Source organism: Mizuhopecten yessoensis, unplaced genomic scaffold (genome assembly GCF_002113885.1).
Source record: "Mizuhopecten yessoensis strain PY_sf001 unplaced genomic scaffold, ASM211388v2 scaffold757, whole genome shotgun sequence".
Classification (NCBI taxonomy): Eukaryota; Metazoa; Mollusca; class Bivalvia; order Pectinida; family Pectinidae; genus Mizuhopecten; species Mizuhopecten yessoensis.
The window spans coordinates 256,673-278,604 of NW_018403706.1; the positions used below are offsets into that span (position 1 = coordinate 256,673).

The 21,932-nt window shown below is 35.9% G+C and overlaps 1 protein-coding gene across 1 annotated transcript in view; it reads right to left on the reverse strand.

The window, feature by feature from the left end:
* The window catches only part of LOC110452486 (probable sodium/potassium/calcium exchanger CG1090), a 76,094-nt gene that overhangs the window by 2,591 nt on the left and 51,571 nt on the right, over positions 1-21,932 (reverse strand). Inside the window, exons 5-8 of the mRNA XM_021501050.1 lie at positions 16,891-16,991; positions 14,644-14,867; positions 10,519-10,584; positions 295-516 (exon numbers count right to left, since the gene is read on the reverse strand). Coding sequence (XP_021356725.1) covers positions 295-516; positions 10,519-10,584; positions 14,644-14,867; positions 16,891-16,991 — 613 coding nt within the window. The remainder of the gene's footprint in view (positions 1-294; positions 517-10,518; positions 10,585-14,643; positions 14,868-16,890; positions 16,992-21,932) is intronic.

Consider the following 21,932-nt stretch of genomic DNA (forward strand, 5'->3'; position numbering starts at 1 on the left):
CAGTTATCCCCCCTACTTACCTATAACAGTTAACCCCCCTACTTACCTATAACAGTTATCCCCCCTACTTACCTATAACAGTTATCCCCTCTACTTACCTACACCAGTTATTACCTATAACAGTTACCCCTTATTTACCTATAACAGTTACCCCCTTACTTACCTAAACCAGTTATCCCCCCTACTTACCTATAACAGTTATCCCCCCTACTTACCTATAACAGTTATCCCCCACTACTTATCTATACCAGTTATCCCCACTACTTACCTATAACAGTTACCTCCCTTACTTACCTATAACAGTTATCATCCACACCATTATATAGGAGAAGATGGTTAACCAGGTGAGGCACATGACGAAAGTGACAACAAACCAGCGTTGCCATCGCGGTTGACGACAGTCCGGTATAGATATAAACAGCACCACTTTCAGAGGTATAGCTATAATAAACAAAGCTTTCTTCCAACACGCATCTGGCCAAGCAAACACGGACTCAGGTTCCTTATCGTAACTCGCTGAAATAGACGATATAAAAAGTGTCAGGTTGTTTATAACAAACCAAGCTGGTACAGTAAATCCTGTCAGATCTCAGCACCACCTACACCTTTTTTTGGGAATTTGAGATTTATTGACTTTTTCTGTCATGGAGAAAAGGGTATGTTACTCTTTATAGGAGGGAAAATATCACACTTTCCATCAATTTTGTCATTTTGAAAAGTACAGAGATCTGTTTTTTTCTGTTTTAACAATCTGAAACAACTATGAAAGAAATTCTTTAAATTTCATAAAAGAAATTTCCTACCTACTTCAGAGTTGGAGGTAAATTTAATGGCATGCCAAATATTTCAAAATGTTCATACTTTTTGTAAACATAGGAACCACATCAATTACCACAAAAACCATAGAGATTGTTAAAGAAAACTTTATAGTAAGAAATGTGTAGGGCCAATATTTTTCATTAGATGATACATTTTTTAGATTTCAATTCATGCACATTGAAAATCAATTTGAGTACATTATTGAAGATAAGGTAGGTAAGAAATTTTAACAAAGAAAACTATTGCAGGGTATATATATATATATATATTGAAACCAATTCCAAAAGAAAAGTCATTTATAGTTCATATCTTAGTTCAGATTGGAACAAAGTAAACTTACACATGAGATAAAAACTAACATTGACTAAGAAATACATTAAATTCATCAAGATATTTGATTAAATACATGTATTTTGTTATGAGAGAAAAAGAAGTTGTCAACTTGGAAGAAAACAGCAATAGTCAGTGCAATACAGGATTACCTCCCCTGAAACATATGTCAGGTCTCTTTATGACCTTTCAAAACACATCTGGCAAGAGAGGTTTATGTTACTGGTATTTTATTATTTAAAAGGCAATTTCAACTTCATGTTTTTCTTCAGTACCGTCAAACAGAATTTTCGCTTTGAACTTGTGGTACATGTAAATGAGATATTTGACCTTGCACTTTTTGTTAAAAATTGTTAAAGTAGGAAGAGGTTACAGAATGACAGAATGTGGTCACTCAGGTATTTTACCCCAGGCCAGGTGGGCTAGAGTTTCGGTAGTTATGTGTTAGTTATATATACTGTATAGAGGTTTATATCTACTGTATACAGGGTTAACGTTATATATACTGCATATAGGGTAACATTTACTGTAAAGAGGTTTATTATCTACTGTATACAGGGTTATATATACTGTATAGAGGTTTATTTCTACAGTATACATGGTTATATATACTGTATAGGGGTTTATATATACTGTATACAGGGTTATATTTACTGTATACAGGATTATATACAGTATACATGGTTATATATACTGTATACATGGTTATATATACTGTATATGGGATCTTTCTAAAATCATACAGGGTTATATTTACTGTATACAGGATTATATACAGTATACATGGTTATATATACTGTATAGGGGTTTATATTTACTGTATACAGGGTTATATACAGTATACATGGTTATATATACTGTATACATGGTTATATATACTGTATAGGGGTTTATATATACTGTATACAGGGTTATATATACTGTATACAGAGTTATATATACTGTATACAGGGTTATCATTACTGTAAACATGCAGGGTTATATATACTGTATACAGGGTTATATCTACAGTATACATGGTTATATATACTGTATAAAGGTTTATATCTACTATATACATGGCTATATATACTGTATAGAGGATTATATATACTGTATAGAAGTTTATATCTACTGTATACATGGCAATATAAACTGTATAGAGGTTTATATATATTGTATAGAGGTTTATATATATTGTATAGAGGTTTATATATACTTTATAAAGGTTTATATCTACTGTATACATGGCTATATATACTGTATACAGGGTTATATATACTGTATAGGGGTTTATATATATTGTATACAGGGTCATATATACTGTAAAGAGGTTTATATATATATTGTATACAGGGTTACATATACTGTATAGGGGTTTATATATACTGTATTCAGGGTTATATATACTGTATAGGGGTTTATATATACTGCATACAGGGTTATATATACTGTATACAGGTTTATATATATTGTATAAAGGTTTATTTATACTGTGTACACAGGGCTCGATACTGTATACAGTTTTATATTTAATGTATACAGATATATACTGTGCACAGGGTTATATATACTGTATACATGGTTATATTTACTGTATAGAGGTTTATAATATACTATACACATGGTTATATATACTGTATAGAGGTTTATATCTACAGTATACAAGATTAAATATATACTGTATAAAAGTTTATATCTACTGTATACAGGGTTATATTAACTGTATAGTGGTTTATATCAAATATATACAGGGTTAAATATACTATTTACTTGGTGGTAGATTTTGTTACCTGTCCAATATATTCGTCTACACAATTTCGAGGCTTAGTTCCTCCTAAATGTGATACATATAGAATAGCGTTTGTCAACCCAAACATTGTCAACACATCCAAACATTGTCAACACACCCAAACAATAGACCAAATTTATCCCAACATTCAAGGAAATATTGATATCTTCAATCTTAAACAAACCTATAAGAAAATTAATTATCTACATAGAACTTTGTTTCCAGCAAAAGAATGTGGTTGTACAAAATTAAAAAAATACCATAAGCCATTACATGGTGCAATACCTATAGTGTACTAGAAGGTAACTCCTAGTCATTATAACACTTGTCATGGTGCTGAATAGGGAAACTCTCATTTCCAGCGGAGAGGTTTTGTTTACATATGTATTCTGTCACCTAAAGGAGTTATATCCACAGTCGTAATATTTCCCTCTTTGTATCATGCATTTAATCCATACTGGTCTCCCAGTGATAAATTCACCCAGAGTCACGTAAACACGACCTGGAGATGGTGATTCCGAGTCACACTCTAAATGAAAGGCCATTTATGTAAAAAGAGTTGATTTTTTATTTTACTTATTTTTTACGTGAAAGTAAAGATAGGAACATAGTCATGAAATTCTTAAATGAGAACCACACTCAATTAATACCTTAAAAAAACCAAAAGTTATAGACTATTCCATTATATTATTTTTACCATTTATGATGGTGGCATACCTGCCATCATTTCAAGTTTTAACATGGAAAAAAAAAAAATCTTTCTAAAATCTAAAAATATCTAAAAATAATCTAAATTACCCCAATTGATAAAATAATAGTGAAAAATATCAGAGTTTAAGTTGTTCTATTGAATTTAATCAAAAAGCATCATTCAGAAACCCTTCAGATTTCATATGTCAAAAGTGAATGTGAAGTATTGGGAATCTCTTTCTTAAATACTAATTAGATTAGGCAAGTTTGTATAAATACTAATTAGATTGGGCTAGTTTGTATAAATACTAATTAGATTAGGCAAGTTTGTATAAATACTAATTAGATTGGGCAAGTTTGTATAAATACTAATTAAATTGGGCTATTTTGTATAAATACTAATTAGATTGGGCTAGTTTGTATAAATACTAATTAGATTGGGCAAGTTTGTATAAATACTAAATAGATTGGGCTAGTTTGTATAAGTACTTATTAGATTGGGCAAGTTTATATAAATACTACTGAGATTTGGCAAGTTTGTATAAATACTAATTAGATTGGGCAAGTTTGTATAAATATTAATTAGATTGGGCAAGTTTGCATAAATACTAATTAGATTGGGCTAGTTTAGATTGGGCTAGTTTGTATAAATACTAATTAGATTAGGCAAGTTTGTATAAATACTTATTAGATTGGGCAAGTTTGTATAAATACTAATTAGATTGGGCAAGTTTATATAAATACTAATTAGATTGGGCAAGTTTGTATAAGTACTAATTAGATTGGGCTAGTTTGTATAAATACTAATTAGATTGGGCAAGTTTGTATAAATACTAATTAGATTGGGTAAGTTTGTATAAATACAAATTAGATTTGGCAAGTTTGTATAAATACTAATTAGATCGGGCAAGTTTGTATAAATACTAATTAGATTGGGCAAGGTTGCATAAGTAGAGGACTTGTTGTGTCTCGTTAGCTTGTAACTTTTTAAAACCAAAAACCTTTCAACATTTCAAAACTCACATGATTATCATTTACTGGTAAGGAATCTATACAAAATTAATAAAGTATTAGAATCAATTTAAACCATACACATAATTCAGATCCTCTATAACAATGACTTTAACTAATGTATTCACTGTAATGTACATCTGTAAATATTGGTGTGCATGGAAAATCTCCCTACTCATATGTAAACTGTGTTGGTTTCTGTTAAGACTTTGTAAGAATAAACTAGAAGTTGAATATAAAGCAGTTTTGTTCAACATTATTTTACCCATGTCTAGTAGAAGTTACCTCCCTTTACCCACATGTTTTATCCACCTAAAAATAGCAGAAGTTACCTCCCTTTACCCACATGTTTTATCCACCTAAAAATAGTAGAAGTTACCTCCCTTTACCCACATGTTTTATCGACCTAAAAGTAGAAGAAGTTACCTCCCTTTACCCACATGTTTTATCCACCTAAAAATAGCAGAAGTTACCTCCCTTTACCCACATGTTTTATCCACCTAAAAATAGCAGAAGTTACCTCCCTTTACCCACATGTTTTATCCACCTAAAAGTAGAAGTTACCTCCCTTTACCCACATGTTTTATTCACCTAAAAGTAGGAGTAGTTACCTCCCTTTACCAAATGTTTTATCCACCTAAAAATAGTAGAAGCTACCAACCTTTACCCACATGTTTTATCCACCTAAAAGTAGTAGAAGTTACCTCCCTTTACCCACATGTTTTATCCACCTAAAGATAACAACTTCCATTACCAAAAACCTTTTTGAAGATATACAAGGCTGTGCATAAGAAGCCTTCAAATGAACACATGTATCAGAGACTGACATTACAACAAACAGGCTTTATCACTACCCAGTAAACACATGTATCAGAGACTGACATTACAACAAACAAGCTTTATCACTACCCAGTAAACACATGTATCAGAGACTGACATTACAACAAACAAGCTTTATCACTACCCAGTAAACACATGTATCAGAGACTGACATTACAACAAACAAGCTTTATCACTACCCAGTAAACACATGTATCAGAGACTGACATTACAACAAACAAGCTTTATCACTACCCAGTAAACACATGTATCAGAGACTGACATTACAACAAACAAGCTTTATCACTACCCAGTAAACACATGTATCAGAGACTGACATTACAACAAACAAGCTTTATCACTACCCAGTAAACACATGTATCAGAGACTGACATTACAACAAACAAGCTTTATCACTACCCAGTAAACACATGTATCAGAGACTGACATTACAACAAACAAGCTTTATCACTACCCAGTAAACACATGTATCAGAGACTGACATTACAACAAACAAGCTTTATCACTACCCAGTAAACACATGTATCAGAGACTGACATTACAACAAACAAGCTTTATCACTACCCAGTAAACACATGTATCAGAGACTGACATTACAACAAACAAGCTTTATCACTACCCAGTAAACACATGTATCAGAGACTGACATTACAACAAACAAGCTTTATCACTACCCAGTAAACACATGTATCAGAGACTGACATTACAACAAACAAGCTTTATCACTACCCAGTAAACACATGTATCAGAGACTGACATTACAACAAACAAGCTTTATCACTACCCAGTAAACACATGTATCAGAGACTGACATTACAACAAACAAGCTTTATCACTACCCAGTAAACACATGTATCAGAGACTGACATTACAACAAACAAGCTTTATCACTACCCAGTAAACACATGTATCAGAGACTGACATTACAACAAACAAGCTTTATCACTACCCAGTAAACACATGTATCAGAGACTGACATTACAACAAACAAGCTTTATCACTACCCAGTAAACACATGTATCAGAGACTGACATTACAACAAACAAGCTTTATCACTACCCAGTAAACACATGTATCAGAGACTGACATTACAACAAACAAGCTTTATCACTACCCAGTAAACACATGTATCAGAGACTGACATTACAACAAACAAGCTTTATCACTACCCAGTAAACACATGTATCAGAGACTGACATTACAACAAACAAGCTTTATCACTACCCAGTAAACACATGTATCAGAGACTGACATTACAACAAACAAGCTTTATCACTACCCAGTAAACACATGTATCAGAGACTGACATTACAACAAACAAGCTTTATCACTACCCAGTAAACACATGTATCAGAGACTGACATTACAACAAACAAGCTTTATCACTACCCAGTAAACACATGTATCAGAGACTGACATTACAACAAACAAGCTTTATCACTACCCAGTAAACACATGTATCAGAGACTGACATTACAACAAACAAGCTTTATCACTACCCAGTAAACACATGTATCAGAGACTGACATTACAACAAACAAGCTTTATCACTACCCAGTAAACACATGTATCAGAGACTGACATTACAACAAACAAGCTTTATCACTACCCAGTAAACACATGTATCAGAGACTGACATTACAACAAACAAGCTTTATCACTACCCAGTAAACACATGTATCAGAGACTGACATTACAACAAACAAGCTTTATCACTACCCAGTAAACACATGTATCAGAGACTGACATTACAACAAACAAGCTTTATCACTACCCAGTAAACACATGTATCAGAGACTGACATTACAACAAACAAGCTTTATCACTACCCAGTAAACACATGTATCAGAGACTGACATTACAACAAACAAGCTTTATCACTACCCAGTAAACACATGTATCAGAGACTGACATTACAACAAACAAGCTTTATCACTACCCAGTAAACACATGTATCAGAGACTGACATTACAACAAACAAGCTTTATCACTACCCAGTAAACACATGTATCAGAGACTGACATTACAACAAACAAGCTTTATCACTACCCAGTAAACACATGTATCAGAGACTGACATTACAACAAACAAGCTTTATCACTACCCAGTAAACACATGTATCAGAGACTGACATTACAACAAACAAGCTTTATCACTACCCAGTAAACACATGTATCAGAGACTGACATTACAACAAACAAGCTTTATCACTACCCAGTAAACACATGTATCAGAGACTGACATTACAACAAACAAGCTTTATCACTACCAAGTAAACACATGTATCAGAGTCTGACATTACAACAAACAAGCTTTATCACTACCCAGTAAACACATGTACCAGGGACTGACATTACAACAAACAAGCTCCATCACTACCCAGTAAACACATGTACCAGAGACTGACATTACAACAAACAGGCTTTATAACTACCAAGTAAACACATGTATCAGAGTCTGACATTACAACAAACAAACTTTATCACTACCTAGTAAACACATGTATCAGAGACTGACATTACTACAAACAAGCTTTATCACTACCCATGTATCAGAGACTGACATTACTACAAACAAGCTTTATCACTACCCAGTAAACACATGTATCAGAGACTGACATTACAACAAAAAAGCTTTATCATTACCCAGTAAACACATGTATCAGAGACTGACATTACAACAAACAAACTTTATCACTACCCAGTAACCACATGTACCAGAGACTGGCATTACAACAAACAGGTTTTATCACTAACCAGTAACCACATGTATCAGAGACTGACATTACAACAAACAAACTTTATCACTACCCAGTAACCACATGTACCAGAGACTGGCATTACAACAAACAGGTTTTATCTCTAACCAGTAACCACATGTATCAGAGACTGACATTACAACAAACAAACTTTATCACTACCCAGTAACCACGTGTACCAGAGACTGGCATTACAACAAACAGGTTTTATCACTAACCAGTAACCAGTATCAGAGACTGACATTACAACAAACAAGCTTCATCACTACCCAGTAAACACATGTATCAGAGACTGACCTTACAACAAACAAGCTTTATCACTACCTAGTAAACACATGTACCAGAGACTGACATTACAACAAACAAGCTTTATCACTACCCAGTAACCACATGTACCAGAGACTGACATTACAACAAACAAGCATATCTTTATCACTATCTTTATTTACCTAATGCCACTTGAAGTAATTGTCCTTTAAATTTGTTTTCAACACCACTAGACTGACATGCTTGTGATGACATTTTATTTTTCCTTTCAGCCCTTACCGAAATGACTTTATTATTTAGCCAGCCCTTACCGAAATGACTTTATTATTTAGCCAGCCCTTACCGAAATGACTTTATTATTTAGCCAGCCCTTACCGAAATGACTTTATTATTTAGCCAGCCCTTACCGAAATGACTTTATTATTTAGCCAGCCCTTACCGAAATGACTTTATTATTTAGCCAGCCCTTACCGAAATGACTTTATTATTTAGCCAGCCCTTACCGAAATGACTTTATTATTTAGCCAGCCCTTACCGAAATGACTTTATTATTTAGCCAGCCCTTACCGAAATGACTTTATTATTTAGCCAGCCCTTACCGAAATGACTTTATTATTTAGCCAGCCCTTACCCTAATGACTTTATTATTTAGCCAGCCCTTACCGAAATGACATTATTATTTAGCCAGCCCTCACAGAAATGACTTTATTATTTAGCCAGCCCTTACCAAAATGACTTTATTATTTTGCCAGCCCTTACCGAAATGACTTTATTATTTAGCCAGCCCTTACCCTAATGACTTTTATTATTTAGCCAGCCCTTACCGAAATGACTATTATTTAGCCAGCCCTTACCGAAATGACTTTATTATTTAGCCAGCCCTTACCGAAATGACTTTATTATTTAGCCAGCCCTTACCGAAATGACTTCATTATATAGCCAGCCCTTTCCCTAATGACTTTATTATTTAGCCAGCCCTTACCGAAATAACTTTATTATTTAGCCAGCCCTTACCGAAATGACTTTTTTATTTAGCCAGCCCTTACTGAAATGACTTTATTATTTAGCCAGCCCTTACCAAAATGACTTTATTATTTAGCCAGCCCTTACCGAAATGACTTTATTATTTAGCAAGCCCTTACCGAAATGACTTCATTATATAGCCAGCCCTTTCCCTAATGACTTTATTATTTAGCCAGCCCTTTCCCTAATGACTTTAATATTTAGCCAGCCCTTACCCTAATGAACTTTATAGCTTATAATTCTTTACAATGAAAACAACAATTAGGTTATGCAACTTTTTAATTAAAACATTGCATAACAATATAAATTACTGTCATTTATTGTTGCTTTTATTTAAAGGAATTTAATATGAATCTGCTGTCTTTGACAAACAATATAAAATATCAAAGTACAGTGATATAAGGACAGTGGGCCTGACAGTTACTGCTCAACATTAAAATAACATAAATGCTGAATTTAAATGTGTTTAAAATTATTTATGCAGATTTTTTTTGGATGTCAGAAAAATTAACTTGACCTCACAAGCCTTCCCTCCTAGCTATACATTAAGTATAGAAATTCTTTGTGACAACAAAGCCGGCATGCAAGGTGTACATCATATCCCTGACTGGGATGTATAATGATTTCAAGACTCAGAGCCAGAATTTTGTAGATTTTAACAAAGGGCCATAACTGTCGCAACATTTTACGCAGTATCCCCATTTTAGGATATATGTTCATGTTTCTTGTCACACAAACCAGATCTCAAAAAGTTTGATCAAAAGTTGTGGGACCAGCTGCAGTCACAGTATCATGCACAGGGACATATAGACAAAAGGCAGCTTGTTGACATAATGTGGTCCTGTTTTAGTTGGCATATGGCATGAGATTATATAAAAAGCATTAAACCAATCACAAGGAATGCATGCATACTATGACTTGTACAAAATCTAGTAAGCAAATGCAAACAAGTCCTTAAGCAGGCATTACATACAAACTACCGGGTTATATAAAAGACTGAAATCTTTACCCATTTTCACTGTGTGGCCTTCACCAGGATCATCCGAGTCTGATTCTGTAAGTGCCGTCATTTCATCTGAAAAAATAAAAATGTGGACAAGGCTCAGAAATGCATACATTAATTAATAATTGAAACTAGCTTATATTCAACAACTGAATACAAAAATAAATCATGATATGGTATAAACTGATCGTAAAATTAGAAATAATCCAATTTATTAAATTTCACTACCTTGGCACAGTGTAATTAAAGCATTGACATTTAGGATTCCATTGTCTTCAGGACTCACACAACCAAATAGGCCAATCAGCAAGTGTTTCATACGGTTGTAATCCCTACCTAAACATTGTTCCGGTTGAATACAGTGCCTCAAAGTAATTTAAATGTGTAAATATTGACATATTAGTTTACTGAATGTAAATCTATAGATATTTAACTTTGGAAAAATGTATAGTTTTAGTTGATTTTAATATGGGATGGTGGATTTATATGGGGTCAAAAGTCTGTGGGTGATCCAGACCCACTTCACCGTTTGGCTCATAAACTTCCAGTTGTCTAAAGAAGAAGCCTGTAGCGCTCTCTTATGCCACTTAAAACTCACCAAAAATGCCTTTTGAAGCCTTTGTCAGGTATGTATACAGTTGTCATTAGTGCTGAACTTCAAATATTAACACAATTAGCTCAAAAGCTTAGTAATACAAATGTAAATGTAGTAAATGATTTAGTTGTGCGTGTCCTTATATTTATTACCAGCCGGTATTGTTTAAGTTGTAAAACAAATCCCTCGCAGCAAATTAAAGAGAATTGTATAAGGGTCACCGCTGCAGAGATACTTCAGGAAACTCAACAATGATAATTTAATCCTACATGATTCATATTGCAAACTGCATGACTGCTAATTAGCCCAGTGATATTTACATAATTTCCCTCAAAAAAATCTCTGATTCATCAGAATATTACCTACAATTAAATGTAAAGCACTAGTTGATATACCACAATCACACAGTGATGTCATCAAAGTATGACTGCCAAGTTAAAATAGGCCGGTAACCTTGCCCCCATATTGGCTGGGCACAGCCATACAAGGGATGTTTAAACATTTTGATTTGGTTACAATAAGGAAATATCTATTACAATAACCAAATTATAACAAAGGTTAGGTGGCCACATTGAACTGTTTTTCTTGTTCATTGTTTTGTTTAGCACATGCTTATTCTCTAATATAGAGTAAATTTCAGTAAAACACTATGGCCATTTAACTATATATAACAACAAGATTACCGTGGGGCAGAACAATATAAGCCCGTCGAATGCCATATAGTGTTATATACTTTCTTACATTGAAATAAGATCTGCATCATTCAAAGAGAGGTTAGCTGCCATGCTATAACAAAAGGGCCAGAGGGCCTGTTTCGCTCACCTGAATATGTTTAAAACAAGAGGCCCAGAGGGCCTGTATTGCTCACCTGGATACCAAAGCAATCATGGCAAAATATTCTCCGAATGAGATCAAGGGAATATGCCAGACGCCAAGGCCAATCCTTGTGGCATATCTGTATTAGATTTTTTATGCCCAGCAATTTTATGTATGGTTATGGGGTGGGGATCTCAACTGTTTCAAAGTTATGACCCAGGGTTTAAATCTGCAAGTGTGGGGCAGACCCTGGGACCAATTCTGATATCATGACTGCATTCGTCTTTTCATGCCCAACAATTGTATATATAGTTTTGGGGTGGGGATCTAAACCATTTCAAAGTTATGACCTTGGGTTAAGTCTCCAAGGGTGGGGCAGTCCCCAAGGCCATCCTGGAAGCATATGTACAATCATCTATTTATACTCAGCAATTGTATATACCGGTATAGGGTGGGGATCTCAACAGTTTCCAAGATGTGACTAACAAACTAGGTCCCTAGGGGTTTGGTCAGACCCCAGGGTCTATTCTGATATCATGACTGCATTCATCTTTTTATGCCCAGCATTTGTATAGTTTTGGGGTGGGGATCTCAACAGTTTTAAAGTTATAGCCCAGGGACTACAGTATGTCTCCAAGGGTGGGGCCAGACCCTATAGCCATCCTGAAAGCAAATGTGCATTCTTCTCTTTATACTCAGCAATTGTATATATATGGTTATATGGTGGGGATCTCAACCATTTCCAAGTAATACACTTTTTTTGGCCCCACCCCTTAGCCCGGGGGGTCAGTCCCACCATTTGTACAATTTTGAATCCCTGCCTCACATGAATACTTCCGACCAAATATGATCAATATCCATGGCATATTTCTACAGAAGTCGTTTATAGCAATATAGCCAAATTGCCCCCCTTTTTGGCCCCGCCCTCAGCCCCCTTTGGGGCTTAGCCCCACCATTTGTAAAATTTTGAATCCCTACCACCTAAGGATGCTTCAAGTCAAATATGGTTGATATCACCTTCTTAGTTCCAGAGAAGAAGTCACTTAAAGCAATATTGCAAAATTGACCCCTTTTTGCCCCGCCCCTCAGCCCCCTGGGGGGTCAGCTCCATCATTTGTACAATTTTGAATCCCTGACAACTAGGGATGCTTCCAGTTAAATATGGTTGATATCAACTTCTTAGTTCCAAAGAAGAAGTCGCTTAAAGCAATATAGCCAAATTGACTAGGACCAGGTGAGCTAATAATTGGTATGAAGTAAAGATATAACACTCCATGGTAGGTGCTGTAAGTACATATGAAATTTCAGAAAGATCCATCCAGCACTTGAGATAGAGCGAGAACAAAACTTCAAACAGAGCCCCATCCCTCTGCCCCTAGGAAGGTCACACCCACCAATTATACAAAATTGAGTCCTCTTGACCCAAGGATGCTCCAGACTAAATAAGGATAAAATCCCTTAATCCCGATGGTCGGAGAATGATTTTAAAGGTTTTACCTATATTTCCCCTATTGGGCACCGCCCCTCAGGTCCCCGGGGGGCCACACCCACCGTTTATACAAAATTGGTTCCCCTTTACCCAAAGAAGCTCCACACCAAATATGGACCAAATCCTTTCATTCCTACAGAAGAAGAAGGATTTTAAAAATTTGTTATATTTCCCCTGTTGGGCCCCGCCCCTCAGCCCCCTGGGGGACCAGACCCACCGTTTATACAAAATTGGTTTCCCTTCACCCAAGAATGCTTCAGACAAATATAAACCAAATCCTTTCATTCCTACAGAAGAAGAAGGATTTTAAAGAATATTTTGCTATGTTTCCTCTATTGGGCCCCGCCCCTCAGGCCCCTAGGGGGCCGGACCCACAGTTTATACAAAATTGTTCCCCCTTTACCCAAGGGTACTTCAGACCAAATATGGAACAAATCCTTTCATTCCTACAGAAGAAGAAGGATTTTAAAGAATATTTAGCTATGTTTCCCCTATTGGGCCTCGCCCCTCAGGCCCCTAGTGGGCCAGACCCTTGGTTTATACAAAATTGGTTCCCCTTCACCCAAGAATGCTTCAGACCAAATATGGACCAAAACCTTTCATTCTTACAGAATAGGAAGGATTTTAAAGAATATTTTGCTATGTTTCCCCTATTTGGCCCAGCCCCTCAGGCCCCTGAGGGGCCAGACCCACGTTTTATACAAAATTGTTCCCCCTTTACCCAAGGATGCTTCAAACAAAATATGGAACAAATCCAGCGTAACAATTATGACATCAATATAATGATGATGTCAACAATAGGTCCATGGCATTCATAGCGTTTAGTTATTTGAATGCAACTGAATTTGGTAAGGTTATATAGAGGCAATGTAATACGATGGTAAATATACAGAAATACAATCCTGTATATCTCCTCCTTAATTTAACATGAATACAGTGTCCAATTACTATTATTATAATCGAAATAAACATTAGGTATAGTTTGTAATTAATATACTGATACTGAAGATAAATATAAGTGTTTTGGTGTGAGGAGCAATGAAAATAAAATCCCAGATCTCCATGAGGTAGGGGAATATTGAAATTTTACATGGGAATAGCAGGAACCTTACTGATAGACCTAAACATGTACTACATGTCATGTTTTTGTAATGTGGCACATCAAATAAAACTTGAGGACACTTGCTGGTCTCCTGATAAAGGGAGCTCCCCCACTGATATGTGTATATACCTGTAAAAGACTCCGTCACACTATTGCCATTGAGTATAACAGCCCCGTTGCTATTGGCGTCGCGTAACTTGTCATACAGGACGATGGATTCTGGTTGTTTCTTCCGTACTGCTGCCTGCCCACACCATGTCACCTTTGGCACAAACCACGCCTCTAGCTTGGCGTTGTGGTACATTATCAAAATATAGACTAGGTAGAAAAGCACCAGGCCCAACGCCTCATACCTGTAACAATACAATAATGCTGCTATTATTAAATATTTTTTAAAAACACCCAGAAATTAAACAGATGATATGTTTAAGCAGAACATATATGTGAAGTGTTTATTTCAAAACCCATCAAGAAATATGGCACTAGAATGATCACAAGGAGTGTGCCAGCAAACTTCTGTTTTTAGTAACAGTAACCTTGACTTTGAACTGATGATGCCCTTATTCACACTTGTCAAGGATATGTCAAAGTTAAACGTACGACCTTTTCACAGATACAATTAAGCAGCTAGATTACATCTGTGGATATTTTTCGAAATCTGTCAAGAAATACGGTAAAACTTTGATATTACCATTAAAATATCTTACATGAAAATGCAGTGTGACCTTGGAGCTAATTATAAACCAATACTAGAACACTGACAGGTCAGTAAGGGCCCCGTCTTGTGGCAATATACCCCCCATAATCATCAAGAAGCAATCTGCCCATATAGCTGAGCTTGACATTTGATATTTGGACTTCAAAAAGAATCGCAAGGAAGCAAAATATACATTTTACATGTACTATGATGTGAGTCTTGTTTCCTTCCACCTCCATATTTGCTGGGCTAACAGAAATGTAAATACTGGTGCAATACTCATTTGTTAGCTTTGATTTGTTTTATTTCACCTTATATACCTCCTCCATCAAGAGCCAGTTTCAAAGTCAGAGATCCACTTTGTCNCTTTGATTTGTTTTATTTCACCTTATATACCTCCTCCATCAAGAGCCACTTTGTCTTTGACCTTTGGACCCAAATGACCTTGACCATGGACCTAAGGTCAGTTGACGCTGTGTTAAGTTCTGAACAACATTGCTTCATCATGTCATAACAAAATGTTCATCAGGGAAAAGGTACAAAATTTAACCTTCACCTTTGACCCAGTGACCTTGACCTTTGGTCAATTGACTCCTTGTTTAATTCTGAGCTACATTGCTTCAAAGTGTCACAGCGAAATGTTCACCAGTGAAAAGATACAAAAAATTAACCTTGACCTTTGACCTCAACTTTTTACCTCAGTGTGTCTCTTTGTTAATACTTCCGAACAACTTTGCTTCATAATGTCATAGCGAACTGTTCACCAGTGAAAAGCTACAAAATTTGACCTTGACCCCTGACCCGATGACCTTGAACTGTGGTCAGTTGACTCCTTGTTTAATTTTGATCAACTTTGCCTCATAATGTCATAACAAAATGTTCATCAGTGAAAAGATGTAAAATTTGACCTTGACCTTTGAACCTAATGACCTTGACCTTTAACCTTCATGTACATCGGTCAATAAATACCAAAGTTATCAGCCAGGAACAAAATTTGTGGACGGACAGACAGACAGAGTGATTACTATAGGGCACCCGTATCTGTGATACGGGGCCCTAACAAGCAGCTATTGTTTAGATATCACTAATACTCAGACATCTACGTCACACAGTATCGGTTGATCCTTTTCTCCCACACTTTCCTACCTTTAAAACAAAACTGGTAATGCTTTATATCAACCCCATGCACTGCATGTAACGCCATAAGTTGTGCATTAAAATAATGCTGTCCTTTTGTTCAGTGATGACATTTCAGAATATTGGTGCATGTGAGCTGTCATTAGATTTATAAAATTGATCACTATAGGTTATCTTTTCTCAAAAAAAACCTGGAGTGCATCTGAATGTGAGGTGTTGGAGATTAGGAGAATCTTTCACCATTTACAGACAAACCTAGACAAATTAAGAAAAAGTAATACCTGGAGGAGTTTCTCAATTACAAACTATAAACTTGTAATAATCTTTTCATCTTAACACTTTACTCAAATTTCCTAACAGGTTCTTTAGGCAGTTTATCAGTGAAAATTCTGAAAGCCAAAAGCAACATGACGTTTTAGCATTTTTTTGTCGATAATATCACAAGTTTGAAGGGTGATAATGTCAAACAGAATTTAGGATGTTAGAAATATCAGATTAGTATGAAAGACAACACATATAAATAAACAATTGGAGAGTATTACCAATAAATATGTCCATCTAATATCACGAGTGCTAGAGCAGCCACACTTAACAAATAGAAAACACAGTCCCGGACCAAGGGCCACCAGTTCAGGTACACCACCTACAACACATGTGAAATCAGTCTAAAACATAGGCAAAATAAATATAATATAACACGGCTAAAATACTCCATAACATGCGTACACTAGTACAACACACGTAAAATCAGTCTAAAACATGGGTAAAAATTGATATAATATAATAATCAATAACACATTAACTCATTCACCCCTGAAATTTCATAATGAACTATTCCAACCTTTGCATTGGAAGAGTTCAAATGTGTCTTCAGGGGTGAATGAGTTAACACACACAATACAGGTAACATCAGTCTACAACAGAGGGGAAAATGAATATGATATAACATGGCTAAAACACTCCATAACATGCTTATATATATTCTACAGGTAAAATAGCTTATTTCAATATCATGAACAACTCGACTACCATATGTCCGTATCATCTGGACCCTGGAGCCAGACTGAATCCCATATGTGCGTATCATCTGGACCCTGGAGCCAGACTGAATACCATATTTCCGTATCATCTGGACCCTGGAGCCAGACTGAACACCATATGTCCGTATCATCTGGACCCTGGAGCCAGACCCAATACCATATGTCCGTATCATCTGGACCCTGGAACCAGACTCAATACCATATGTCCGTATCATCTGGACCCTTGAGCCAGACTGAATACCATATGTCCGTATCATCTGCACCCTGGAGCCAGACTCAATACCATATGTCCGTACCATCTGGACCCTGGAGCCAGACTCAATACCATATGTGCGTATCATCTGGACCCTGGAGCCAGACTGAATACCATATTTCCGTATCATCTGGACCCTGGAGCCAGACTGAACACCATATGTCCGTATCATCTGGACCCTGGAGCCAGACTGATTACCATATGTCCGTATCATCTGGACCCTGGAGCCAGGCTCAATACCATATGTCCGTATCATCTGGACCCTTGAGCCAGACTGAATACCATATGTCCGTATCATCTGGGCCCTGGAGCCAGACTCAATCCCATATGTCCGTATCATCTGGACCCTGGAGCCAGACCCAATACCATATGTCCGTATCATCTGGACCCTGGAGTCAGACTCAATACCATATGTCCGTATCATCTGGACCCTTGAGCCAGACTGAATACCATATGTCCGTATCATCTGCACCCTGGAGCCAGACTCAATACCATATGTCCGTATCATCTGGACCCTTGAGCCAGACTGAATACCATATGTCCGTATCATCTGGACACTGGAGCCAGACTCAATACCATATGTCCGTATCATCTTGACCCTGGAGCCAGACTGAATACCATATGTCCGTATCATCTGGACCCTGGAGCCAGACTGAATACTGGTATAGGATTGGGTTCATCTATTCATGCCCTGCAAGTAGGTAAATGGTTAAAAGGTGGGGATCACAAACATTGTTTGAAATCAATACTTGAGGATGCTTCAAACCAAATATGGTTGATATATATATAACACATACATACAGTAATAAGTTGAAGTTGCTGAAGTTGATATGGCAAATCACTCATTGCTTACACTGCCCCTCAGACAGCACGATACTCACATGTTTAAACCCAACCTCAATTATGTTAACCTACAATATGTCTTGCAAGCAGGGGATATAAATTCCCCGAAACCAATCCGTATACAATTTGAATCCCTGGCATCATCTAAAGATGACTTCAGAAAATCTAGAGAAAATCCATTCATTAATTCAGGAGTATTCATGGACGGATGGATGACAACTACAATGTACAGCCTAATGATTTTTTTAATGATTTTTTTATTGTGCACTGAAAATGAGATAAGTTGATGCACTGTTTCATGTCTAGAAAATTATAAATGCAAAAAAAACACAAAAGAGTTCGTATTAGTTTAATGTGGCTATGTGCCACTGTCATCTAATCACGACCAAATGATTTTCAGTCAAAATCTGCTGACTAGTGCATATGCTTAATCCATCAGAATATGACAATATAATTAAATATTATAATTTAACATGCAAATGAATGAATATTTTGAAAATTTCTAATTAACAATATTGAGACCAAAAGCTTTCTTTGGATGAATGATGTAGTCATTAAGAACCTATCAGTGATATGACTATAACTAGTGATCCTAGATCGTAGATTTATTTACGAGACATATTAATCAATCATTAATTGCTTCTAATCATATATTTAACAACTTGACAAATTTAGTTTACACGTACAAAGTAGTAAAACTAGCTCAGTTAAGCTTAATGTAAGACTGTAATCAGACAATGAATATTAACACTTTCATTTAATACTTATATTAATTGTACCTATTAAATTAAGTTAAATGAATTTTTAGACATTAATAAGATCTATATTTTATATTAAATGAATAAAAATGCCTAGAAACACATTAAAGTCTTCATTTAGACAATAGTTAGTGTTATTTCTTTAAACATTACCATAACAGGTAATATTCAAACCAAAAAATAATCAATTAAATTTGTATAAAAAGTACAGTATATTAAACTAAGATGTTTACATTGAATTAGAAAATTGTTTCATAAACTGACCTCCGGTCAAACCTAAATCAGTGTTAAATCATGATATTTATGTATGTTTCTTTATTTAAGGGAGCTATATATCCTTTTCATTTCATTTAACTGTTTATTTTTTTTAATTTGGTTTTCAGTATTTTAAAGAAATGGATTATAAAATTGAACAAGAGTACTGCGGGCGGAAAAATATACGCCCGTCGAATGTCATATAGTGTTATATACTTTCTTACATTGAAATAATATCTCTCTGCATCATTCTAAGGGTGGTTAGCTGACATGCTATAACAAGAGGCCCAGAGGGCCTGTATCGCTCACCTGAATATGTTTAAAATAATTGGTTTGAAGTAAAGATATAGCACACCATGGCAGCTGTGCTGTAAGTACATATGTTTCAGATAGATCCATCCAGTACTTGAGATATAGCGAGAACAAACTTCAAACAGAACCCCCTATGCCCCGGGGGGGGGGGGGGGGTGTGTGTAATACCCACTAATTATACAAAATTGAGACCCCAAGGATGCTCCAGACTAAATTAGGATAAAATAAAATCCCTTAATCCCTGTGGTAGAAGAAGGATTTAAAAGGTTTAATCTCTAGTTCCCCTATTGGACCCCGCCTCTCTGCCTCCAGGGGGGGTTAGACACACCATTTATACAAAATTGGTTCCTCTTCACCCAAGGATGCTTCATACCAAATTTGGATAAAATCCCTTAATCCCTATGGTAGAAGAAGGATTTTAAAGGTTTTACCTCTATTTCCCCGATTTGTCCTCACCTCTCTGCCTCCGGGGGGGGGGGGTTAGACAGACCATTTATACAAAATTGGTTCCCCTTCACCCAAGGATGCTTCATACCAAATTTGGACAAAATCCTGTCATTCATACAGAAGAAGGTATTTCAATAATTTGCTATGTTTCCCCTATTGGGCCCCTCCCTTCTGCACCCAGGAGGGCCACACTCGCTGTTTATAAGAAATTGAGTCCCTTTTGCCAAAGGATGTTCAAGACTAAATTAGGATAAAATCCCTTCATCCCTACGGTAGTAGAAGGATTTTGAAGGTTTTACCTCTAAATCCCCTATTGGGCCCTGCCCCTCTGCCCCCAGGGGGGCCACACCCACCATTTATACAAAATTGAGTCCCCTTGGCCTAAGGATGCTCCAGACCAAATTTACTCAAAATCTACTTGGCCATTCAGGACTAGTAACGTTTTAAAGGAAAAGTTGACGGATGGATGACGGACGATGGACGCTGCGGTATGGCATAAGCTCAGCATGGTCCTTCGGACCAGGTGGGCTAAAAATGTAAGAGAAAATCTCCAGACAAAAAAACAAATACTGAAATGAACAAAGGGCAATAACTTTTGCAAATATTGTCGAAACGAAATTCTTTTAAGGGAGACACAACTTCATATCATGATTATAATGTATACCAAGTTTCAAAGAGATCCGTTGAAAAATGTAGGAGGAGATTGCCGGACAAAAATCAAATACTGAAATGAACGAAGGGCAATAACTTTTGGAAATATTGACGAAATAAAATTCTTTTCAAGGGAGACACAACTTCATATCATGATTATAAAGTATACCAAGTTTCAAAGGGATCGGTCAAAAAATGTAGGAGGAGATTGCCAGACAAACAAAAGTTAACGCCGGACGGACGGACGGACAACCCCATACCATAATACTTTCATCAAATTTGACGGGCGAATAAAAAAGAACAATGATTTTAAAAAATATTATACAGGTATCATAAAAGTTACTTTATCTAAAAAGAGTTTATATTTCTAACACAAAACCCTATTTCATAACAGTGACCTTGATCTATGAGTAAGTGTCCTTAGACGAACTTGTCAAAGTTATGTCCAAATGAAAAGACCAAAGCAAACATAATTGTGAAAGTTTCTTAAAAATATGTCAAGAAGTATGGCCACTTGAGTAACAAATGAGACAATGATATTCTATTATTAGTAACAGCGATCTTGATCTTTGACAGCAGGCTTTAATCACGGTAAACATAACTAGGAAGTTTCATAAACAAGAGGCCCAAGAGGGCCAGTATCGCTCACCTGAATATTTAAGCAGTCATAGCAAAATATTCTATTTAAATATTATATTGCACTAAAAATATTTCCCTCGCAAACTTTATTGGCTCCATCTGTTGAAACTACCAGCAAAATATTATTACAAGAGTCTATGCTTTTTGATTCTTCAGAGGTTGCTTGACATATTTTTCCCTGTGACCTTGTAAGTAGGTCAATGTCATTTTCCTTCTCAAATTGGTAAGCTCTATTCGAAAAGCTACCAGCCAAATCTTATGAATCCATTCCTTTTAGTTCTTAAGAACAAATCCATTAAAATGTTGTTGACCTCTGTGACCTTGAAAGTAGGTCAAGGTCACTTTCATTCGCAAACTTTGTTGGGCTCTTTCCCAGGAAATAACCA